Source organism: Leptopilina heterotoma, unplaced genomic scaffold (assembly GCF_015476425.1).
Source record: "Leptopilina heterotoma isolate Lh14 unplaced genomic scaffold, ASM1547642v1 Lhet_114, whole genome shotgun sequence".
Lineage (NCBI taxonomy): Eukaryota > Metazoa > Arthropoda > Insecta > Hymenoptera > Figitidae > Leptopilina > Leptopilina heterotoma.
Window position 1 is genome coordinate 1,923,595 of NW_025110833.1, and position 19,118 is coordinate 1,942,712.

Sequence of the window (19,118 nt, forward strand, 5' to 3'; positions counted from 1 at the left end):
GAAAAAAAAGTAAATTTTAATTGCAACAAATCAGTGTGCATCGTTAAAAATTCATTAAAAAAAAACTATTATAAGCGCGCGCACAAACTACCAACAAAACAATTTCCTAGTTTGGCCTTCAGCGCCCTCAGAGCGCCACCTGCCCCGCAAAAATTTCATAGCCGCCGCCCGGTGCTCTTCAAGCTCTTTACTTTAATTAAAATTACTTTTCGAAAAGATAACGGACTCCATTTCACGTAAGTGCAATCGATTCTGTAATAATTTCTGAATCAAATAGTGTGTGCAATAATAAGTGCGCTTATATTTTTTGGAGTTGAATCTTTTACTGAAAGGGTCGTTATCGAGTGTCGCAACGAACGAACGAACGTCCCATCGCCTCTTGTTGAAAAAGAAAAAGCAAAAAGAAAAAACCGCACTTCAAGACTAAAGTGATTGTCGCCGCGCACATTATATTTAAGACAATTTATCGAGAATTGTTTCACTTTTTTTCACAAATATTTTCCCAGCGAGAAAATTCATTCTACTCTCTGTCTCTGTCTCTCTCTCTGCGAATACGTAAGATTGTGTTTGTATTTCTATTCATTTTACAACTGCAGGGACGTTTCGTGCTTTCCGGTGATTCAGATCTGTTTAGATAGACGCAGTAAAAATAAAATCGAGAAATTCTTTTTTAATTTGTACCAAAGTCGGAAAAAATTGACAACTTGAAGAACATTATCGGTTTAATTATTTAGAAGTAGAAAAAAAAGTCGCGGTTTTAACTGTAAATGTAGAATCTCCGCTGGTGTTGAAATCAGTAATGGTGAAAGTGAGATATTGTGCGTATGCACTGAGGCTTAAGGGCTGGAGAATTTGTGAAAAGAAATAAAGAAATAGCTAATAAACTCCGTTTCTTTATCTTGTATAATTTTACAATTTAAAACGTTTAAAATCAAGATAATTCGCGAATCATTTTTTTCTACATTGCTTAGTTATTTCGAAAAAGTAAAAAAATTTTCAAAATTTTCCAATTCTGAGAAGCTGTACCTTCTGGGTCATTTACATTTTCTGTTATATTTTATTTCGAAACTTACAAATGTAGGTTAAATTCTGAATGAATCAGTAAAAAGGAATTTATTTTTAATTTATTGAATTTTGCCGCCAAAATTGCGCCCGATTTTTGAAAGTTTATTTTTGCTTCTTTAATTCTTTTTTATTATTTTCGGTCTTTTCGGTGTAGGGAGAAATTTAAATAAAATTTATTGTAGAACGTACTCTTAGTAAAATAGGTAAAATAGGCATAAGGGCCAAAGGGGTAAAGCAGGTAAAATATAGTAATAAGGGAAAATTTCGCATTTATTGATCAAAATACAAATTGCATTCTCTTTTCTAAATAAATTACAATTTTTGACAGAAATAAAATATTAAATATTAAATAATTAAAATATAAAACGTTTTTCAAATATATAGGTGAAAAAATAAATTCGCCAGGGCGCGAATTATTGACTAATTAGAAAGTGACACCTCTTGGGAGTATAAAAAAAAGCTGCACTGGTTATGCAGCATAGGGTGGAGAATCATATCCTACATGAGGAGCAAATATTGGAAGCGATAGATCAATTGCGAAGACGAAAAGCACGTCCCGATGCTGACAGAATTTGTAATTATTTATTGCGAAAATTCTCAGTTGATGCACGTGATACAATTGCCGACCTTCATAAGTTGATAGAAGCGGAAAAAGTAATACAAGTTGATTATAAGGGAAATACAAGTTATCGTAATGCCTCAAAGTGGTCACGCCTTCAACTTTATAAAAACAGACCCGAGGGTTTTGTGAAGGATAAACTTAACTCGGCAATGGTCGCGGGCGCCGTTGCTGAATTAGTTGTTGAGGAACCAGATTATCTCGATCAGGGCGTGCCTGCATTTAGATTAGTTGAACAACTATTAGATGGAATATCAAATCCAACGTCACGACGAATGGTCGAAGATTTTCTCACTAAAGAAACGGCCAGTGGAAATTTAACGCGGCTCGCGAATGGAAATTACTCATTGGTCGCGACAACTGATATTCGACAAGAAACAAATATGGATAACGGCGGTGGCAGTGTCAAAAATAGTAAAGAAACAACAACAACAACTTCTTCTTCTTCATTAACAAGTCCTTATGATTTCGACGAAGCAGACGATATGACAATGCCCGATTCATTGTCAAATACACCGAGATCATCGAGACAGGCAAGTCCCAAGTCCGAGCAGGGTAAAAATAAAGATGATTATTACGAAATTATTGATAATTCAAATGGAAAAAAAGATGATCAACTTAGGGAGGAGAGGGAGAAAAAGGAGAAGACACCACAACCGAGTTCGTCATCAACTTCCGATGTTCAAGAGGAGCAAAAAATTGAGACACAAAGTAGTCCTAACCTCAAAAAAACGGGAAAAGTTGAGCGCAAGCAGAAATTGTGTGTAAGAACAGATGACTCAGCTGATATTGAAATTAAATATGACGAATATAGTAGAGATAAGATAAAGGATTATGGTGAAAAGGAGAGGAGAGATGATAATGGTCATCTTAGTGAGGATCGCGATGAGGAGGATGCGGGTCGAAGTTCCACTAATCCTTCGCCAACACCTTCGAATACAAATGCTGGAGCCTTTCGAAGTGCACGTAGAAAGGTGAGTTTTATGTTTTTATTACTGCTGAGTTGATTTATTTTTATTGTTGTTAATTAGCAAGTGTATGTCTTCATTTGTTTTCCTTTATTTATTATTGTGTTATTATCATTTGAATGCCTCTAATTGAAAATCGTCGGATTTGAAAAGTACTGAAAGTTGAAATCCATTCATCACAAAAATATACTATTCCCCTCAAATGGTACAAATCGATGCCAAATTAATTGGGAATTTTCAATTTTTAAACGAATTCGATTTTTAAATGAGTTTATATTTTGACGAGAGGCTCAAAGTGTCGAAAAGTTTAGTCTGGTATGAATTACATATAACTGGAAATTTGAACATAGATTAAACAATAAGAGTATTAAAACATTAAATTAAATATTAAAATATAAAAATAGTATTGAAAGATTAAAATATAAAAATTGTATTAATATTACTAAAAGTTTAAAATAGTATTAAAATATAAAAATAGTATTAAAATCGTATTTAGATTCTAAAATACTACTAAAATTTTTAAATTCCATATGTATAAAATTTAAATAAAGTTAAATATGTATTTCTAAATGCAAATATTATAAAAAAAATTAGATTTCAACTTTCATGAGTTTCTTTTGGTTACATTTTTAATTTCTTTGATTAATTTTCGCCTTTTAGCAGATTTTTACAATATTGTTTTATTTTTTTAAACTGTGAATACATTAACATAAATAATACACTTATATTTATTTTTGAACCTATTAATTGACTAATTTTTCTATTAATTTTATTAATTTAATGTATTAATTAGTAAATTTTTGTTAATTTAATTTTATTACTTTTAATTTCATTAATTTGATTTTTATCAGTTTTGCAGGGTTGCCACAGGGCAGGGAAATCAGGGAAAATTCAGGGAAAGTAGAATTGGTTAGGGATTTTTATTAAAGTACTGGAAAAAATAAAATTTTTGGAGAAGTTACAAATGATTACAGAAATTCAATTATTTTCAAAAGTAATAAAATTCTTCGCTAAAATTCAATTATTTTCATAAATAATAAAAATTTCACAGGAATTCAATTTTTTTTTCCAAAAAAATTTATTTAAAAATGAATTTTAGTTAAAATTTTAGATAATAATTGAATTTTGAAAATGTTTCAAATTGAAATCTTTGAAAATTTGAATTTTTCACAATTTTTACTGTTGAATTAATTTTTTTGAAAAAGTTTAATTCAATTTTTTTAAAAATTAATTCAAGTTTTTTGTTTCTAAATTTATAATTGAAGAATATCCGAATAATCGAAATTTTCTTAAAATTGAATTGTAAACAAATGGATTTGAAAATTCTCAAGCAACTTTTGCAAAATTTATTAAAAATAATTGATAATTAATTTCTTTTGAAGAACTTTAATAAAAATTTTTAAAATAATGCCATTTTTCGAAGAATTTACTTAAAATTGTATTAAAAATAATTGAAATCCTGTGAAGAATTTTATTTTTTAAGAAAATAATTGAATTCTTGGAAAGAATTTTTATTAATTTTTTTTAAATAATTGAAATCCCGTGTAGAATATTATTATTTACGAAAATAATTGAATTCTTTCAACGAATTTTATTACATTTTCTTTTAAGTAATTTTAATCCTGTGAATAATTTTATTATTTAGGAAAATAATTGCATTCTTATAACGAATTTTATTTCATTTTTTTAAATAATTGAATTCATGTGGAAATTTTATTACTTGTTAGAATAATTGAATTCTTGTGTTGAATTTTATTAAAATTTTTGTAAATAATTTAATTTTTTTGAAAAATGTTATGGAAATTTAAATTATTAGAAAACAGAGAGATATCGATTACTCCGAGTCGAAAACTCGGTGTGATCTATATCTTCCTGTTTTCTAAAAATATTCTTATAAGCTGTTGAATCTCGAAAAGATTTGAATTTGAAATTTTTTGAAAATCTTAATTCGTATGGAATAATAATGATGAAATATTTATTTAAAAAAGAATTTCAGTATTAATCTTTTCGAATAATTTTACAATATTAGAAAAATTCGTAAATAAATGTAATAGAAAATTTGAGTCTCTAATAATTTTTAGAGTGAATCAGATTATTCTTTTGAGGTCAGGGAAAAAGTAGAAAATTTTGTCTGGAAATCAGGGATAAATAAAATTAATTTTTTCTGGCAATCCTGTTTTAATTTTTTTTTTATTTTAATTTTCCATTTAAGTAGAAAATTAATTGACATATTGAAATTAGTTTGACAGCTCCATAAATTAATATTTTCAGCGTGCGAAGAAAGTATTCGATCCTTCAGACAATAATTTGGTTAAGAGAAAAAGAGGAAGGCAACCAGCGTCACAAAATAAAAGTATGACAACATCGCAAGATTCTCAAGAATCCCTTAAACCCATCGCGAAAGATGGACCCAACAGACAATGTAGTTTATGCTCGAAAGAAAAGCAGGAATCACTAATCGCGTGTCGTGATTGTACAGTGAGAGGTATGTATTATCAAATTCTCATTTTTGTATGAGAAAAATTAAATGATGCGTTTAGTTTCGATGAACACTTCTAATATTCAATATCCGACCTTTTAAATATGAGGCTTTCAGATTTTTCGAAATTTGTTTATGTAATGAAATTCTTTTTTAAAATCAGTCAATACGATTTTGTTTTTCTTTCAGCGCATCCGTCTTGTGTCTACACCTCCGACGTTTTGCACCATAAATCCGGGAGCAGTTGGCAGTGTGAACGATGCAAAAGTTGTGTCATCTGCTGTGAAACATCCGACGCAGTGAGTTTTATTATTAATTAAAAAATACAATGGATTTTTTAATCATGAATCAATTCTGGCTTTGTTTTCTTCAAACTAAAAATACACTATTTTTACAGGGACCCTTGATAAGTTGTTATAACTGTGACGATGCATATCACTCGTTCTGTCATTCACCAAGAATATCCATCAGCAAATCAAACTCAAAATGGAATTGTAATGACTGTACGCAAAAGAATTTCAAATCAACTCTAAGCCAAAGTATTGGTTTATTAACAAATCGTTCGGAATCTCCAAATACTGCAACTGTTCTACCGCCGGTTCTCAGTCCTCAAGTTTCTCCAAATCGTTCTTCGCCAAATCATCTGGAGGACGATATCTCTAGTGATGGTATCGATCCAAATATTCCTGATGCTTCCGACTGGACATCCGAGCAAGTCTATCAATATTTTGCCCGACTTTTTCCAAAGGAAGCAGAAATTTTTAGACACCAGGTAATTTTGAAAAAGATACTTTCATAGAACAGAATTTTTAATATTAAATTTTAATTAATCATTACGTGCATTACAGGCGTCGTACTCATCTACTAAAATCTACTATTTACTATACTTTTTACGATTTGCTATTTGCGATTTGCAATTTTTTTTACAAAATTTGGATAATTTGTATTTTTTAATATTTGCTACTAAAAGCTACTTTTTTCTTTTTTCTTTCGTGAGTTTTCACAACTTTAAAACCGCTAATTTTTGAAATGAAAAAAATTAATATTTATCTTCTTCGAAATAATCATAAATTCAGGAATCAACAATTTATCTTCTCAAATTCGCATATAAAAATTTTGTTACTAAATTTAACTTTATTAATCCAAATTAATCTAATCTAATCTTAGACGGTGCAAATTTCTCTCGATTTAAATTTTAAGCGTTGACAAAAAAAACTACAATTAATTAAAATGTTTCTAATACAATTGTGAATATTATTAGTTGTAAAATTATTCGTAGAATTAACAGCTTTTTTTCTAGATAAATATTCGATTATTATTCTTATTATTTTTTTTTATAGGAATTAGGATTTTAAAACATTTTTTAATTTCGAACCTTTTGAAATTAAATAATTTGTAAGAATTCCTTCTGTAACTTCTCCAAAATTATTCCCATGATTTCAAATCAATTATTTCTAGAACTTTTAATTAAAAATTTCCACTAAATCAATTATTATCTATATTAGTTTTTAATAATTTTTGAGAAATTTCTTTGAAATTTTACAAAATTTTGATTATTAATTTTAAGAAAATCCAAACAATAATTTTTAAAAACTAACTTCTTCGGAATTTTCAATTAAAATGATTTAAAATTTCAATTATAGAAGTAGACCTCTTTGAAATTCCATTATTTATAAAAATTTTTAACGCAACTCTTTTAAAATTCAACGATTTTTGGAATTTTTAAATAAAATTATTCGTTAAATATTTTATGAGTAATAAATTTATTCAAATTCTTCAAAAATGAAGTTTTCTTAAATAAATTCAATTTTATATTTTTCCAAGAATTAAAAAAAATTTAAGGTCTATGAAAATTCGTGGCGATTTTAAAGATTATAAAAGCAAACAAAAGAAATTCATGAAGAATTAAATCTTTTTAATATTTTCAAAGGTTGATGGATACAAAAATCCAGAATTTTCTTATAAATTCTATAGAAATTTAATATTTTTCAAGGAATTTTTGATAAAATTTTCCCGACTTTTCCCTCATTTCCCTGATCTGTGTCAGCCCTGACAAAAGTTATTAAAGTTTTAAATAATTTTATTGAAAATTTTGAATATAATTAAATTTTTGAAGAATTGCAGTTTTAATTTTTAGAAATATTTAAATTTCAATAGGTTTTACATTGAAATTATTAAAAATTTTAATTCTCGTGTGAAAAATAAATAAATTAAGAATGAATGTATAAATATTTATTTAACGAAAATTATTAAAGTTTTGAATTATTTTGTTCAGAAATTTAAGAAAATAATTGTATTTTTAAAGAATCGAAGTTGAAATTTTTAAAAATAATTAAATTTCAGAAGGATTTTAAATTAAAATTTTTGAAAATTTTAATTGTTGTAAAATCATAATAATATTTAAATATTCATAGTTTAAAAATTGTTAATTTGTTATTTTCCTAAAAAATTATAAAAATTTGGAATAATTTTATTCAAAAATAATTAATATCCAAAGATTTTACAATTAAAGTATTAAAAGTTTGATTTCTTGTGGAAAAAAAAATAACAATAAATTTAAATATTAATTTAATAAAAATTATTCAAGTTTTGAATAATAAAATTGAAAGAATAGGAAATTTTGTTATATATTTTAAAAAGTATAATTTTTTTTAATTTTAAAAATTATTTTTAAATCTAATCGTATTTTTTGAAGAATTTCAATTAAAAATTTGCGGAATAATTGAAATCTACAAAAATTTACTTTTTTTTATCCATTAAATTGACTAAAAGGAGTTTTTTAGTCGTAAAATTTAATTTTTTGATAGTTTCATTTTCACTGCTTCTTTTCACACTTCAAGATACTTTTTACTACTTTTTTTTTAATTAATTAACGAGTGCGACGCCTTTTATCGCATGATTACAAATGTGTCGATAAAGTAAATGTAAAAGTAAATATTTAACTCGAAGTGAATTTTATTTACAGGACATTGACGGCCATTCTCTTTTAATGATGAAGAGATCTGATGTATTAAATCGACTAGATCTACTTCTAGGTCCAGCGCTAAAAATTTACCGTCATGTTTTAAAACTCCAAGTTCGAAGGGATGATCCAAAACTTTACTGGCTATAAGTAAAGATAACAAATTTTTAGTTCAAATTATCTTTTAAAATTATATTTTTCTTGAATTAATTGTTTCTTAAATTGTTTTAACATTTCATTGTTTCTGCAATTTTAGTTTCAACAATTATTGTTATTACAATTCATTGTTTCTACAATTCAGTTTCAACAATTATTGTTTCCAAAAAAATCAAGTAAATTACTACGACAGTAATGAAACAATATTACTTGTTTTGTCTTTTACATAGTACTTTAAAGAGTATAATTAATATTTAAGTTTATTTAAAAAGATTATTTAAATAGTAAATTATGCTGATGAAAAAATAGTTTCTCCACGTCGAGTGTTATTATTCTACCATTTGAGTTTTAAGATTTATATAGTTATTATATGTATAAAGAAAAAATAGATTTACAAGTGTTAAACCGACTGGTTTTTTTATATACAAAAAAAAGTTATCTTGATCATGAATGAGTGAATAAATGATATTTATTATATATATTAGTATACATAAAAGTAAAAAATTTCTGCGAGAATTTATAATAAATAAAGAATAATAATAAAGAACGCAATAAATTATTTAATAACATTTCTTTTATTTTTCATAATCTTGTTTTACATTACCAAGAGAAATTCTCTTAGCAGACAAAATTTTTTTTGTTTCACTCTAGAAGGAATCAGACGCTTTGGTTTTTTTTTTAAAATGTTTTTTGAAGTCGTAAAACTTATAATAACGCACTGTGAGACTAACATTTTTCTAATATCTAAATATCACAAGACACGACTTTGAAAAACACATCTAATAGTAATAAAGACAAATACATAATTTATACTTATTTGTTTTTTTTTTCTTCTAAGTATATTATTTTTGAAAATGTGAAAAATAATTTTTGGTTCACATTATCGAATATTTTCTATAATTATTCGAGAGATTTTAAATAAAAATCACTTAACTCTAACTCTAAACAAAAAATTATAATCACCAATATTTGGGAAAAAAAATAAGAATTAATCTTGACAAAGCAAGATATTCACAATTTTTTTGTTTTCTTTTGAATAATATTTTCAATACTATTCAAAAAAAGTAATTACTTGAGCACAAGTTATTTTTTTCTAGGATTTGCTGTAAATGGAAAATTTTTTTGCATTCGTTGTACTATAATCACACGATCACTATAATGAGAAAATAAATACTAAATTTTAATTAAAAACAAATTCTCTATAGTCAATATTATCGATGAATATTTTTTTTTTTAATGTAAAAAAGCGAAAAAATGATTATCTCTCCCTGTTTTTTAAAATTCCTTAATACAAGCTCCTATAATAAAGCTTTTTTTTATAATATTCTTATATAAATACGTACATACATTTAGAGAAAATGTAGAATAATTTTAGGTTTAAAACATTGTATGTTTTTTTATTTTTAACGTTTCTTTGTTGACGTTTTTCTTAATGGTTTTTTAAAATGTTTTTTACTTTTTAGAACAAATTAATTTGAAGTATTAATTATTACATTTTGTAAGATATTTCTTTTTTTTGTAATAAATACGATATTTTGAATTTATCATTAATTAGCAAATATAAATTACTCTCGTATTTTAGAAAAGAATGAAAAAATATTTCTGAATAAAAAAAGAAAACATGTTGAGATTAGATTATTTTACTTTTAAGTTTATATCAAAACGATATAGGTTTTCTTTTATTAAAATGACATTCATCATCATAAAAATAATTGCCAATTTTCACTATCACTTTCACTACGCAGTGCATCAAATCTACATAAAATTGCTATCAAAAGACAAAAGAAAAAATTGCATGACGTAAAAATGGCATTTTTTTTTGGAATAATACACAGCTAGCTTACTAGATAAAACACAATGTAAACATCGGTTATTTTAATGTTAATTAAATTATGTAATTAATTAATTAGTTAGACAATTAAGTAGTTAATTAATTAGTCAATTAATTAATTAGGTAATTAATTAGTCAGACAATTAATTAGTTAGTAATTTAATTAATTAAATGATAATACCTTCTCATGTGATGAGATTAAAAGTATATGTAAAAATTCTGCCAAATTTTGTTTTCTACTTTATAACTATAGTCGAAGTTCTATTTCTTTGAATGTTTTTAATTTTTAACTCGAGTCATTAGAGACACAAACTTTTGACGCTCTAATTACTTTGATGACTGAAAGATTTTTCATCTGACTCGTAATTTTTTTTTTTTGTATATATTCATATATTTAAAATGTACCTGCATATTTATTTGTTTTTGTTGAAAATTTTGATTTCATGATAAATTGTTTTCTTTTTAGGAACAAGTTTAAAATGATTCTAAAGAAAATAAATTGGGTTTGATGAAGAAAAAAAAGTTAAACCTTTAAATCACTGTATTTGGGTGGTGGACTTTGGTAAAGAGGAGCCTCATCAGGAATATAGACCATCATTTTGCTCGGAAGATTTTGCTTTTCAGTGTCAGTCTCCTTGATGCCAATGTCAAAATCACTTTGCTCCTTGGGGAAGAGGCAGAGCCAGAGGATTGAGAGTGCAGCTCCACAAATTGCCGAACCCAATAGCCATCGGGGAATTCCAGTGTGACGAGATGCACATTGCAACCAATCGGAACCAGGAAGCGATGCGGATTGCTCGTTCTCTCCAGAATAGTCGGATGGAATTCCATAATCCACAGTCTATTCGATTTTTAAATATTGTTTATTAAATTAAAAATAAAAAAGTATTATTCAATAGTTTTAGTAATTGTAAAGTATTTAAAGTAAATTTTTAATTTATAATTTTTTTGGAGTAAAAAAAATACGATTATTTTTAACTATTAGCGAAGTTTAAAGTAATGAAAATTTAAAACGAAAAAAGTAAATTTTAGTGTCAAAAATCTAAAAATTATTTTTTAAATTAATTCTTCTTACCCCAGAGTCCATTGGGACTGTTTTCACAAAAGTTTGAGGCAATTTAAATCCATCAGAGTCCCACCAGCCGGGAAGTAATTCCTTTCTCAAACTTGGATCTGTCAAAATATCGGTTTCCGGTATTTCAGGTGACATGAGTAAAGCATTCGTGTCAATGCCGACATTTTCTTCAACGTAAACAGCCACGGAGAAAAGTGACAATAAATCCGAAATTCTTTGTTTCGCCATATAATTACAACCTGCTTTGCATGCATCACGATCCTGAGTTACTGTGTAAGCTTCCGAACACGCTGCAAATTCGAGCAGAAAATAATTTCAATGCAAAATTGTCTAATTAATTTCTAAAGATTTAAAAAATACCAAATTGAATATTGAAAATAAACTTACATGCTTCACAGGCCATAATTGCCGTTCCATTAAAACCTTCATTGATAAAACCTTGACTGAGATCGACTAAATTAAAAAACCTACAACCCCTTTGACAACACGATTTCATGTACTTCGTAGTATCCTGAAAATTGACACGTTATTAAAAAAAAATTGTCTATAAATTCGATAAACATGGAAAATACCAGAAATGGAAAATTTTACCAAAGCGAATGTAAAATAGTAATAAATTCATTATAATAAACCTACCTTCGTAATTGTTAGGGTTGTTATTTTCTCGCAAAGGTTAACACAAGGATCCTCACGATTCACCACGTTAAAAAACACATCGCCGAAGGTAAAATTTATAAAAATGAGAAATAATAGTAAAAAAGACTCCTTGAATTTTGTCATTTCAATTAATTCAGTTAATTCAGTAAGAAAGAATCGCAAGAATCTCTTCTTTTTTTTGTGTTGAAAAAAAACTGTGCAGTAAACAGTATATTGTGTGCAGTCCAGTTGTCGTCAGAGGAATAATCGAGAATATCGATTTAAAATGCACAGTTTTCATTGGTTCATTTAAAAACGTTGGGAAAAATGAACCAATAACGTGTCTTCTTGTACAGTAGTTTTTGATACGTGTGTCGTCTGCTGTGAATGACACATCCGATTGTTTACTACTCGTTATTAAAGTTAAAACTTATCAATAAACTCACCCTTTATAACAAAATTATTTTTCCGTATCTAAAATTAGAAATTCTTCAATTCGATTTTATCGATTTGTTTAGATTTTGTGTTGATTTCATGATTTCAACTTTCGAGATTATTCAAAGGAAAAAGTAGTTTTCTACCCTCATATTAATAATTACCCGATAAAGTTATTAATTATTTCGTATATATTCAAAGGTGTGAATAAGATAATTTTCGCCTGTCGAGAAATTCTCTCTTGAAAATTGATTATTATCGAACAAAGTATAGTCAGTTGACTTCATTCACTTTGACACGTGGTCCATTTAATTTTTGGACTTTTTAGAGCTTTTTTTAAAGGTTCAAGGTTATGTTAAATTTATAGATTAGATGCTATATAGACGTAAAAACACCTCTTATTTGAGATGTATTGCATTGTATAGTATAGTTTCTGTTGAAACAAATTGTGTATTTGTATCAGCAGCGAGAAAGTGGGGACTGATATAGCAAACATATTTTCAGGGCAGTTATGTTACAATTTACAATTATTTCAGTCTGACGCCCGTCGTCGTTGAACACTGTACGTGTCATTGCCTATCTGGCATTCGAGGTTCAGACTCACATTTCATCATCCTCTATCATATACAAACAGGTGAGTACACTTGTTTAAATATTAATAAAAGGGCATCGAAATACAACAACTAAAAATATAATTATTAAAATTAAGGAAAAAATACAGGAATTTTTTTTATTATCACACTTAATGTGAAAAATTACCACATTTTCCTTAATTACAACTCAACCACTTGAGTTTTTATCTCACTAATTTGTACGAAATAAAACCAAACCGGCAAATTTGTTCTAAACCGATTGGAAATTTGAGTTTCTATCTTTTTGTTCCATTCTGGACTTAATTTAACGCAATTAACATTTATTGATTTATTAAATATTTGCAGTATAGCTTGCGATTGAATAACGGAATTTTTTTCAATGAAACATATTATGTTATTGAACCTGTTTTTTGATATCTGTTTTGGTAACCACTTGCAAGTAAACTTTCAAAGTCTTTTCACAAAGAAGTCTCATATTTCCTTTTTAAAACAGGAAGAAATAAGGTACAATTAAAAAGCGACAAAATGAGGAAAACGAAACTGTAGATAATTTATATACACGTGTATTTTATCAACTTATTTATAAACTTATAAAATTAGAAAATTAAATAATAAAATCGCAATATAAAATGCTGGGGAAATTAAACTCGAAATTATGAACAATTCCACAATTACGTACAAAATTATTCTTATGGGTACTTTACGTCGTTTTTTTTTTATTGAAGTAAATTAATTTTTATGTAGATTTTATTTTTTATTATTTATTTTGTTTCGTTTATTCATTATTTATTTCATTATTCATTCATTTATTCACTATTTATTTTATTTACTTATTTATTACTTATTTTATTTCGTTTTTTATACGTAGTAAAAAAACCACAATTTTAATTATTTTCGATTTCATTTTATTTTTCTAAAAAATACAATTTTAATTATTTTCGTATTAATTTTAGTTCATACGTACAATGTTCGTATTCGAATATACAATTTTAATAATTATTTGCAAAGTTTGTTATTAAAATGCAATAAAACATGCCATTATCAATTATGTAACAATAAATTGTCATTTTAGAGGGAAATCTTGCTTAAAAACAATATTGCAATAAATATGCCAGTCATAGGTAAAAGATGATTTAACTGATTGAAATGGTTCAACAAATTGCATTAACAGATGTAACGGGAAATTAATTATAACGATATAGTACATAGTTAGATTATAATATTTAATTATTGAAAATGTCTCGTCATGCCTAATTCACAAAATAAATAGTACACAGTAATGATGATTTCTTTAATTTTTATGTTATTTCTTATAATTTTTTTTTACTTTTTTTATTTTATGAAAATTTTACGCGCTGGAATTATATTTTCAGTATTTTTGGAGGTGTTTTTTTTTTGGTAAACAAAGAAATTTTTCCAAACAGTGTAGTCTTTGTGATAAAAATATGAGGGTATTGCTCTGGGTGTGATATTTTCCATGCAGTGTGAATATTTAATGATGATAAAAGATTTTTTCATTTCCATATTTTATTGCACTTTTATCATTTTTTAATTGTCGCGTATAAATTACATTCTAATCGCATTCTAAGTGGTCTTTTTTTAGAAGATTTCTTTTTTAATTCTGTTTTTTCCTTTTTTCTCTTTTTTTATTGTCTTTTTATTATTTCTTTCTTATTTATTTTTTCTTTCCTTTTTCTTTATTTCTTTCTTTTCTTTTCTTTTTGTCCTTTTCTTTCTTTTCTTCTTTCTTTTTCAGTTTTTTTCCTATTGTCTCTTTTTTATTATTTCTTTCTTATTTATTTTTTCTTTCCTTTTTCTTTCTTTTCTTTTTGTCCTTTTCTTTCTTTTTTCAGTTTTTCTTTTTTTTCCTATTGTCTATTTTATTATTTCTTTCTTTCTTTTTTGTCCTTTTTCTTTCTTTTCTTTCCTTTTTATTTCTTTTTTCCCTTTTTTATTGATTTATTTCTTTTCTTCTTCATTTTTTTCTTTCTTTTCTTCTTCATCTTTTTCTTTGTTTTATTATTCCTTTCTTTTTATCACAAAATTATTTTTTATTGCACGTTGGAATTTTTTTCGATAAGTTAATTGACGACTCTTGTCAGTTTTGTTTTTGTAAATTAATGGAAAAATTGGAAAAGTGATAAGCAAAAAGCTTTTGTTATAATTAGACAAGTGTTAACAATGTAATCGAGTTGAGAAAAACAGAAAAATTCCTTGTTTTTTAAAAATTTCCACTAATTAATGTAAATTAATGTTAGTTTTTTTCAGTGGATTTTGTAATATTGTGAAATCTAATTCGAAAATATTTTTCAGCTGTAGAAATATGCCGTCTTACACTCAGGAAGGATTTGCAACAAAGGCGATTCATGCTGGTCAGGATCCTAAACAATGGAGTCATTGCTCAGTAATTCCTCCTCTTGTTATGTCGACAACTTTTCAACAGGATGGTCCAGCACAACATAGAGTCAGTTAAAATTGCAATTTAATTTCAAAACAAAATTTACAATGATTACAATTCTTTTTTTTTTAATTAATTAATTTTTTCTATTTTCCGAAAATTCTGAACGTTTAAATGAACGATTTTGAAACGTTGAAAAATTACAGAGTGGGATAAAAATTAATATTTGAAATTAAACACTCTGAAAATTTGTAATTAATAATTTTTTTAAATGTCGCAATAATATTCTAATTTTCAATTTGGAAAATAAATAAATTTTCGTTTAATTAACGCTCAGAACTTTAGGGGAATGTTTTTTATTTTAATTTTACTATATTGCAACGATATTAGTTTCAAAGGACAGATATGCACAAAGAAATATTCACGCCTTGTTAAGATAAAATATTAAATTAATATTCCTAGAAATCACCTGATGAAAAAATATATGAAAATTAGGTCAATATGTGGTTTTAATTTGTACCAATTGTAATCAATTTGCACAAATTTAAATGATGAGTTCTAATTAAATGATACGATGACTGTAAATATAATGAAGAAGAATAATTGCTTTTGTAACAATTAATCTATTTGATAAATTAATAATCTAATAATCAATAATCTAATAATTCTGAATCTAATAATAAATAGTCTAATGATCAGGTAATAATTTAATAATCAAACAAAATTAAAAATAATTCATGATGTTATAATTAATGCAAAAATTACTAGTCTAATAATTAATAATCTAATATTGAACTTTTCTTTGTAAAAAAAATTAAGGTTTTTCTATTTTAAAATTCACAGGGTTTTGAATACGGCAGAAGTGGAAATCCGACTCGAAATGTATTGGAGTCTTGTCTCGCAGCTGTTGAAAATGGAAAATATGGTCTTGTTTTTTCATCTGGTCTAGGGGCACTCACTGCCTTAACAGCAATGTTAGAAACTGGAGATCATCTTATTTGTGGAGACGATGTTTACGGCGGGACAAATCGTTTTTTACAGAAATGCATATCGGGGATAAAAGTTTCATTTGTCGATGCTTCCATTACTCAAAATGTTCTCAATGCCCTCAGGCCAAACACCAAGGTGATTAATTTAATCTTTTATGATGTCAATAAATTATTTACAAAATTCTTTTTAAACAAAAGAAAAATTTTTATTATCTTTGTTTTTTTAATTTTTTTTGCTTTTTTCGATTTCTTTCGATTTTATCTTGTAAAAAAATATGCTAAAACTGAAAAGAACTTCTCACGTAATGAGAATAAAGAAAAAACAATTAAAAAGGGGAAAAAAGGAAAAAAGGAGAAAAAAGAAAAAAAAATACAAAATTGATAAAATATATTGAAGAATGTAATTTTTTAATTTTTAGATGGTTTGGTTGGAGACTCCGACGAATCCATTGATGAAATTAGCTGATATCGAGGCGATATCAAAAGGAATTAAATCTATCAGATCGGACGTAATTTTAGTTGTTGATAATACATTTTTAACCTGTTACTTCCAGGTGTGTATCACAATATTTATCACTTTACTAAATAAATACTATTAATAAAAGGAATTCCAAAAGACAGAATGCTAAAAAAATAATCCGATAATAATAATAAAAAATAATTCAAGTCTTTTGGTAAATTGTTTTGTTCTTTTCTTCATCAATTAATTTTTCAAACTAAATTTAATATTTTTAGCGACCATTGGATCTTGGTGCTGATATTGTAATGTACTCTTTAACAAAATACATGAATGGACATTCAGATGTAATTATGGGAGCAGCTATTATTAAAAGAGAAGATTTGGAACAAAGATTACGCTTTATTCAAAATGGTGAGTTTTTTTGTTTGTTTTATATTTCCAATTTTATTCTAAATTAAATAAATAAAATTTTTAATTTCAATTTATATAAATTAAAATAATGTAATATTTAAATAAAATAAAATTTTTAAATTAGTAAAAACTAATAATGATTTATACCGTTGGGCTTTGTAATTTCAAAGAAATAAAAATTGAAAAATGAATTATTCGAAATAGTTTCTACTGGATAAATTATTTAATTACTGAATCAATTATTCCAGCGATGGGTATTGTTCCTTCACCATTTGATTGTGCTCAAGTGAATCGCAGTTTGAAAACTCTAGAAGTAAGAATGCAGCAACACATGAAAAATGGATTGGCAGTTGCTAAATTTTTGGAAAACCATCCTTTCGTGACTAAAGTTATTCATCCATGTAAGTTTATTTACTTTCTTATTTTTTTCTTATTTTAAATGTTCCTAAAGATCTGAACATTCAAATTAGGCGAAATTTATTTATCTCTTCTTGAAATTGAAATGTTATTACAAAAAAAAAAAAAAATACGTCACGTAAGGAAAAAAAATTCTACATCTTCTACCTGTAATTTAAGTTTCTAAATTTTACCAAAATTAATTTTTTAATTTTTCTAATTTTTCTAAATTTAAATAAATTTAGAAATAAATTTATTTTATTTAATTTCTAATTTTGATTGAAAATTATTTCGTTTATTTGAACGTTCAAAACTTGTGGTTTATTATTATAATCGTAAAAATAAGTCTTAAATTTATAATAAAAACGTCCAATTCTCAACGGTCATTCGGAGTGAAGGTAATAAAAAAAAAAATGTTTAAATAAATTAATTTTTTTTACGTTTCAATGGCACAGCTGTCCTCTTCAGAAACGTGAGAATTTACAAAAAGAGGTAAATAATTATGACAATTTAATAATATATCCAAAAATGTTTGCAGACCTTCCGTCGCATCCGCAGTATGAATTATCATTAAGACAAACAACTGGTCACAGTGGAATGATCTCATTTTATATTAAAGGTGATTCCCACAAGTTCTTGAAATCATTGAAACTTTTTATATTGGCAGAATCTTTGGGTGGCTTTGAATCTCTTGCTGAACTACCGTAAGTGTAAAATGATAATTTCCACTATTTATCTATATTTTTCTGTATTTATCCGTATTTTTTTATATTTATCTGCATTTTTCAATATTTATTTATATTTTTCTACATTTTTTAATTTTTATCAGTACCTATTTTTCCATATTTATTTATATTTATCCATATTTTTAAATATTTATCTGTATTTTTCCATATTTACTTATATTTATCTGTAGTTTTCTATATTTTTCTATATTTATTTATATTTATCTAAATTATACTTATATTTAAATTTCGAAAATGAATTTAAAAAATGAAAAATTGCTCTAGATCAATAATGACTCATGCATCAGTGCCAGATGATGAAAGGGAGAAATTGGGTATCACTGACCAGCTAATAAGGCTCTCAATTGGCCTTGAAACAGAAAATGATATAATCGCTGATCTTGAACAAGCACTGAAAGCTTCTCAATAATAACTAGAAAATTCCTTCAAATTGTATTAACTGCAGGCAGTATATACTACTTTTATTAATACTGCGCTTTTATCTCTTAAAGAACTTTTAAATTTCTCGATAGTGAAAAGAAATGTTTTTATACCTGAACAATTACAAAAGAAAAAATGCAGCCAACAGTTGCTTTTAATATTTAAATTACCTTTTTAAAAATGCAGTAAAAAAATAGAATTTTAACATAATTGTAAATTTGAATTTATATAAATGAAATGCAGTAAAAAGAATGAGTACAACTTTTGAAAGATGAGAATTGTGTGGAGATATTTTTATACTTTCCTTAGAAGAAAAAAGACAAAAAACCGAAAATTTAGCGATTTATTTCGTTAAATCTATTATCATTTTAATATCTTTATCTACGCTTTCCTTTTTTTTTTTTGATAATAGATGATAAAGTTTGATGCAAACATAATATCTCTAAAACTTTTAAATAAGTTATTTTATACCAATATAT

At 25.9% G+C, this 19,118-nt stretch overlaps 3 protein-coding genes across 3 annotated transcripts; 2 read left to right on the plus strand and 1 right to left on the minus strand.

Annotated features, from left to right (window-relative positions):
• Nucleotides 1-119: 119 nt before the first annotated feature.
• On the plus strand, nt 120-8,798 carry LOC122507735. The gene is made up of 6 exons (XM_043620603.1): nt 120-236; nt 1,450-2,658; nt 4,924-5,137; nt 5,321-5,430; nt 5,529-5,903; nt 8,097-8,798. Exons 2-6 carry the CDS (start codon nt 1,537-1,539, stop codon nt 8,241-8,243), a joined length of 1,968 nt encoding a protein of 655 aa, XP_043476538.1. The 5' UTR covers nt 120-236; nt 1,450-1,536; the 3' UTR covers nt 8,244-8,798.
• Nucleotides 8,799-9,262: 464 nt separating this feature from the next.
• LOC122507757 lies at nt 9,263-12,069 on the minus strand. The gene is made up of 4 exons (XM_043620639.1): nt 11,792-12,069; nt 11,543-11,666; nt 11,156-11,445; nt 9,263-10,921 (listed from the first exon to the last, which is right to left on the minus strand). Exons 1-4 carry the CDS (start codon nt 11,933-11,935, stop codon nt 10,604-10,606), a joined length of 876 nt encoding a protein of 291 aa, XP_043476574.1. The 5' UTR covers nt 11,936-12,069; the 3' UTR covers nt 9,263-10,603.
• Nucleotides 12,070-12,250: 181 nt separating this feature from the next.
• On the plus strand, nt 12,251-18,917 carry LOC122507744 (cystathionine gamma-lyase). Its single transcript, XM_043620613.1, has 8 exons — nt 12,251-12,860; nt 15,133-15,283; nt 16,061-16,342; nt 16,626-16,760; nt 16,942-17,077; nt 17,326-17,478; nt 18,012-18,177; nt 18,484-18,917. The coding sequence occupies exons 2-8, from the start codon at nt 15,143-15,145 to the stop codon at nt 18,626-18,628; spliced, it is 1,158 nt and encodes a 385-aa protein (XP_043476548.1). The 5' UTR covers nt 12,251-12,860; nt 15,133-15,142; the 3' UTR covers nt 18,629-18,917.
• Nucleotides 18,918-19,118: the final 201 nt, after the last annotated feature.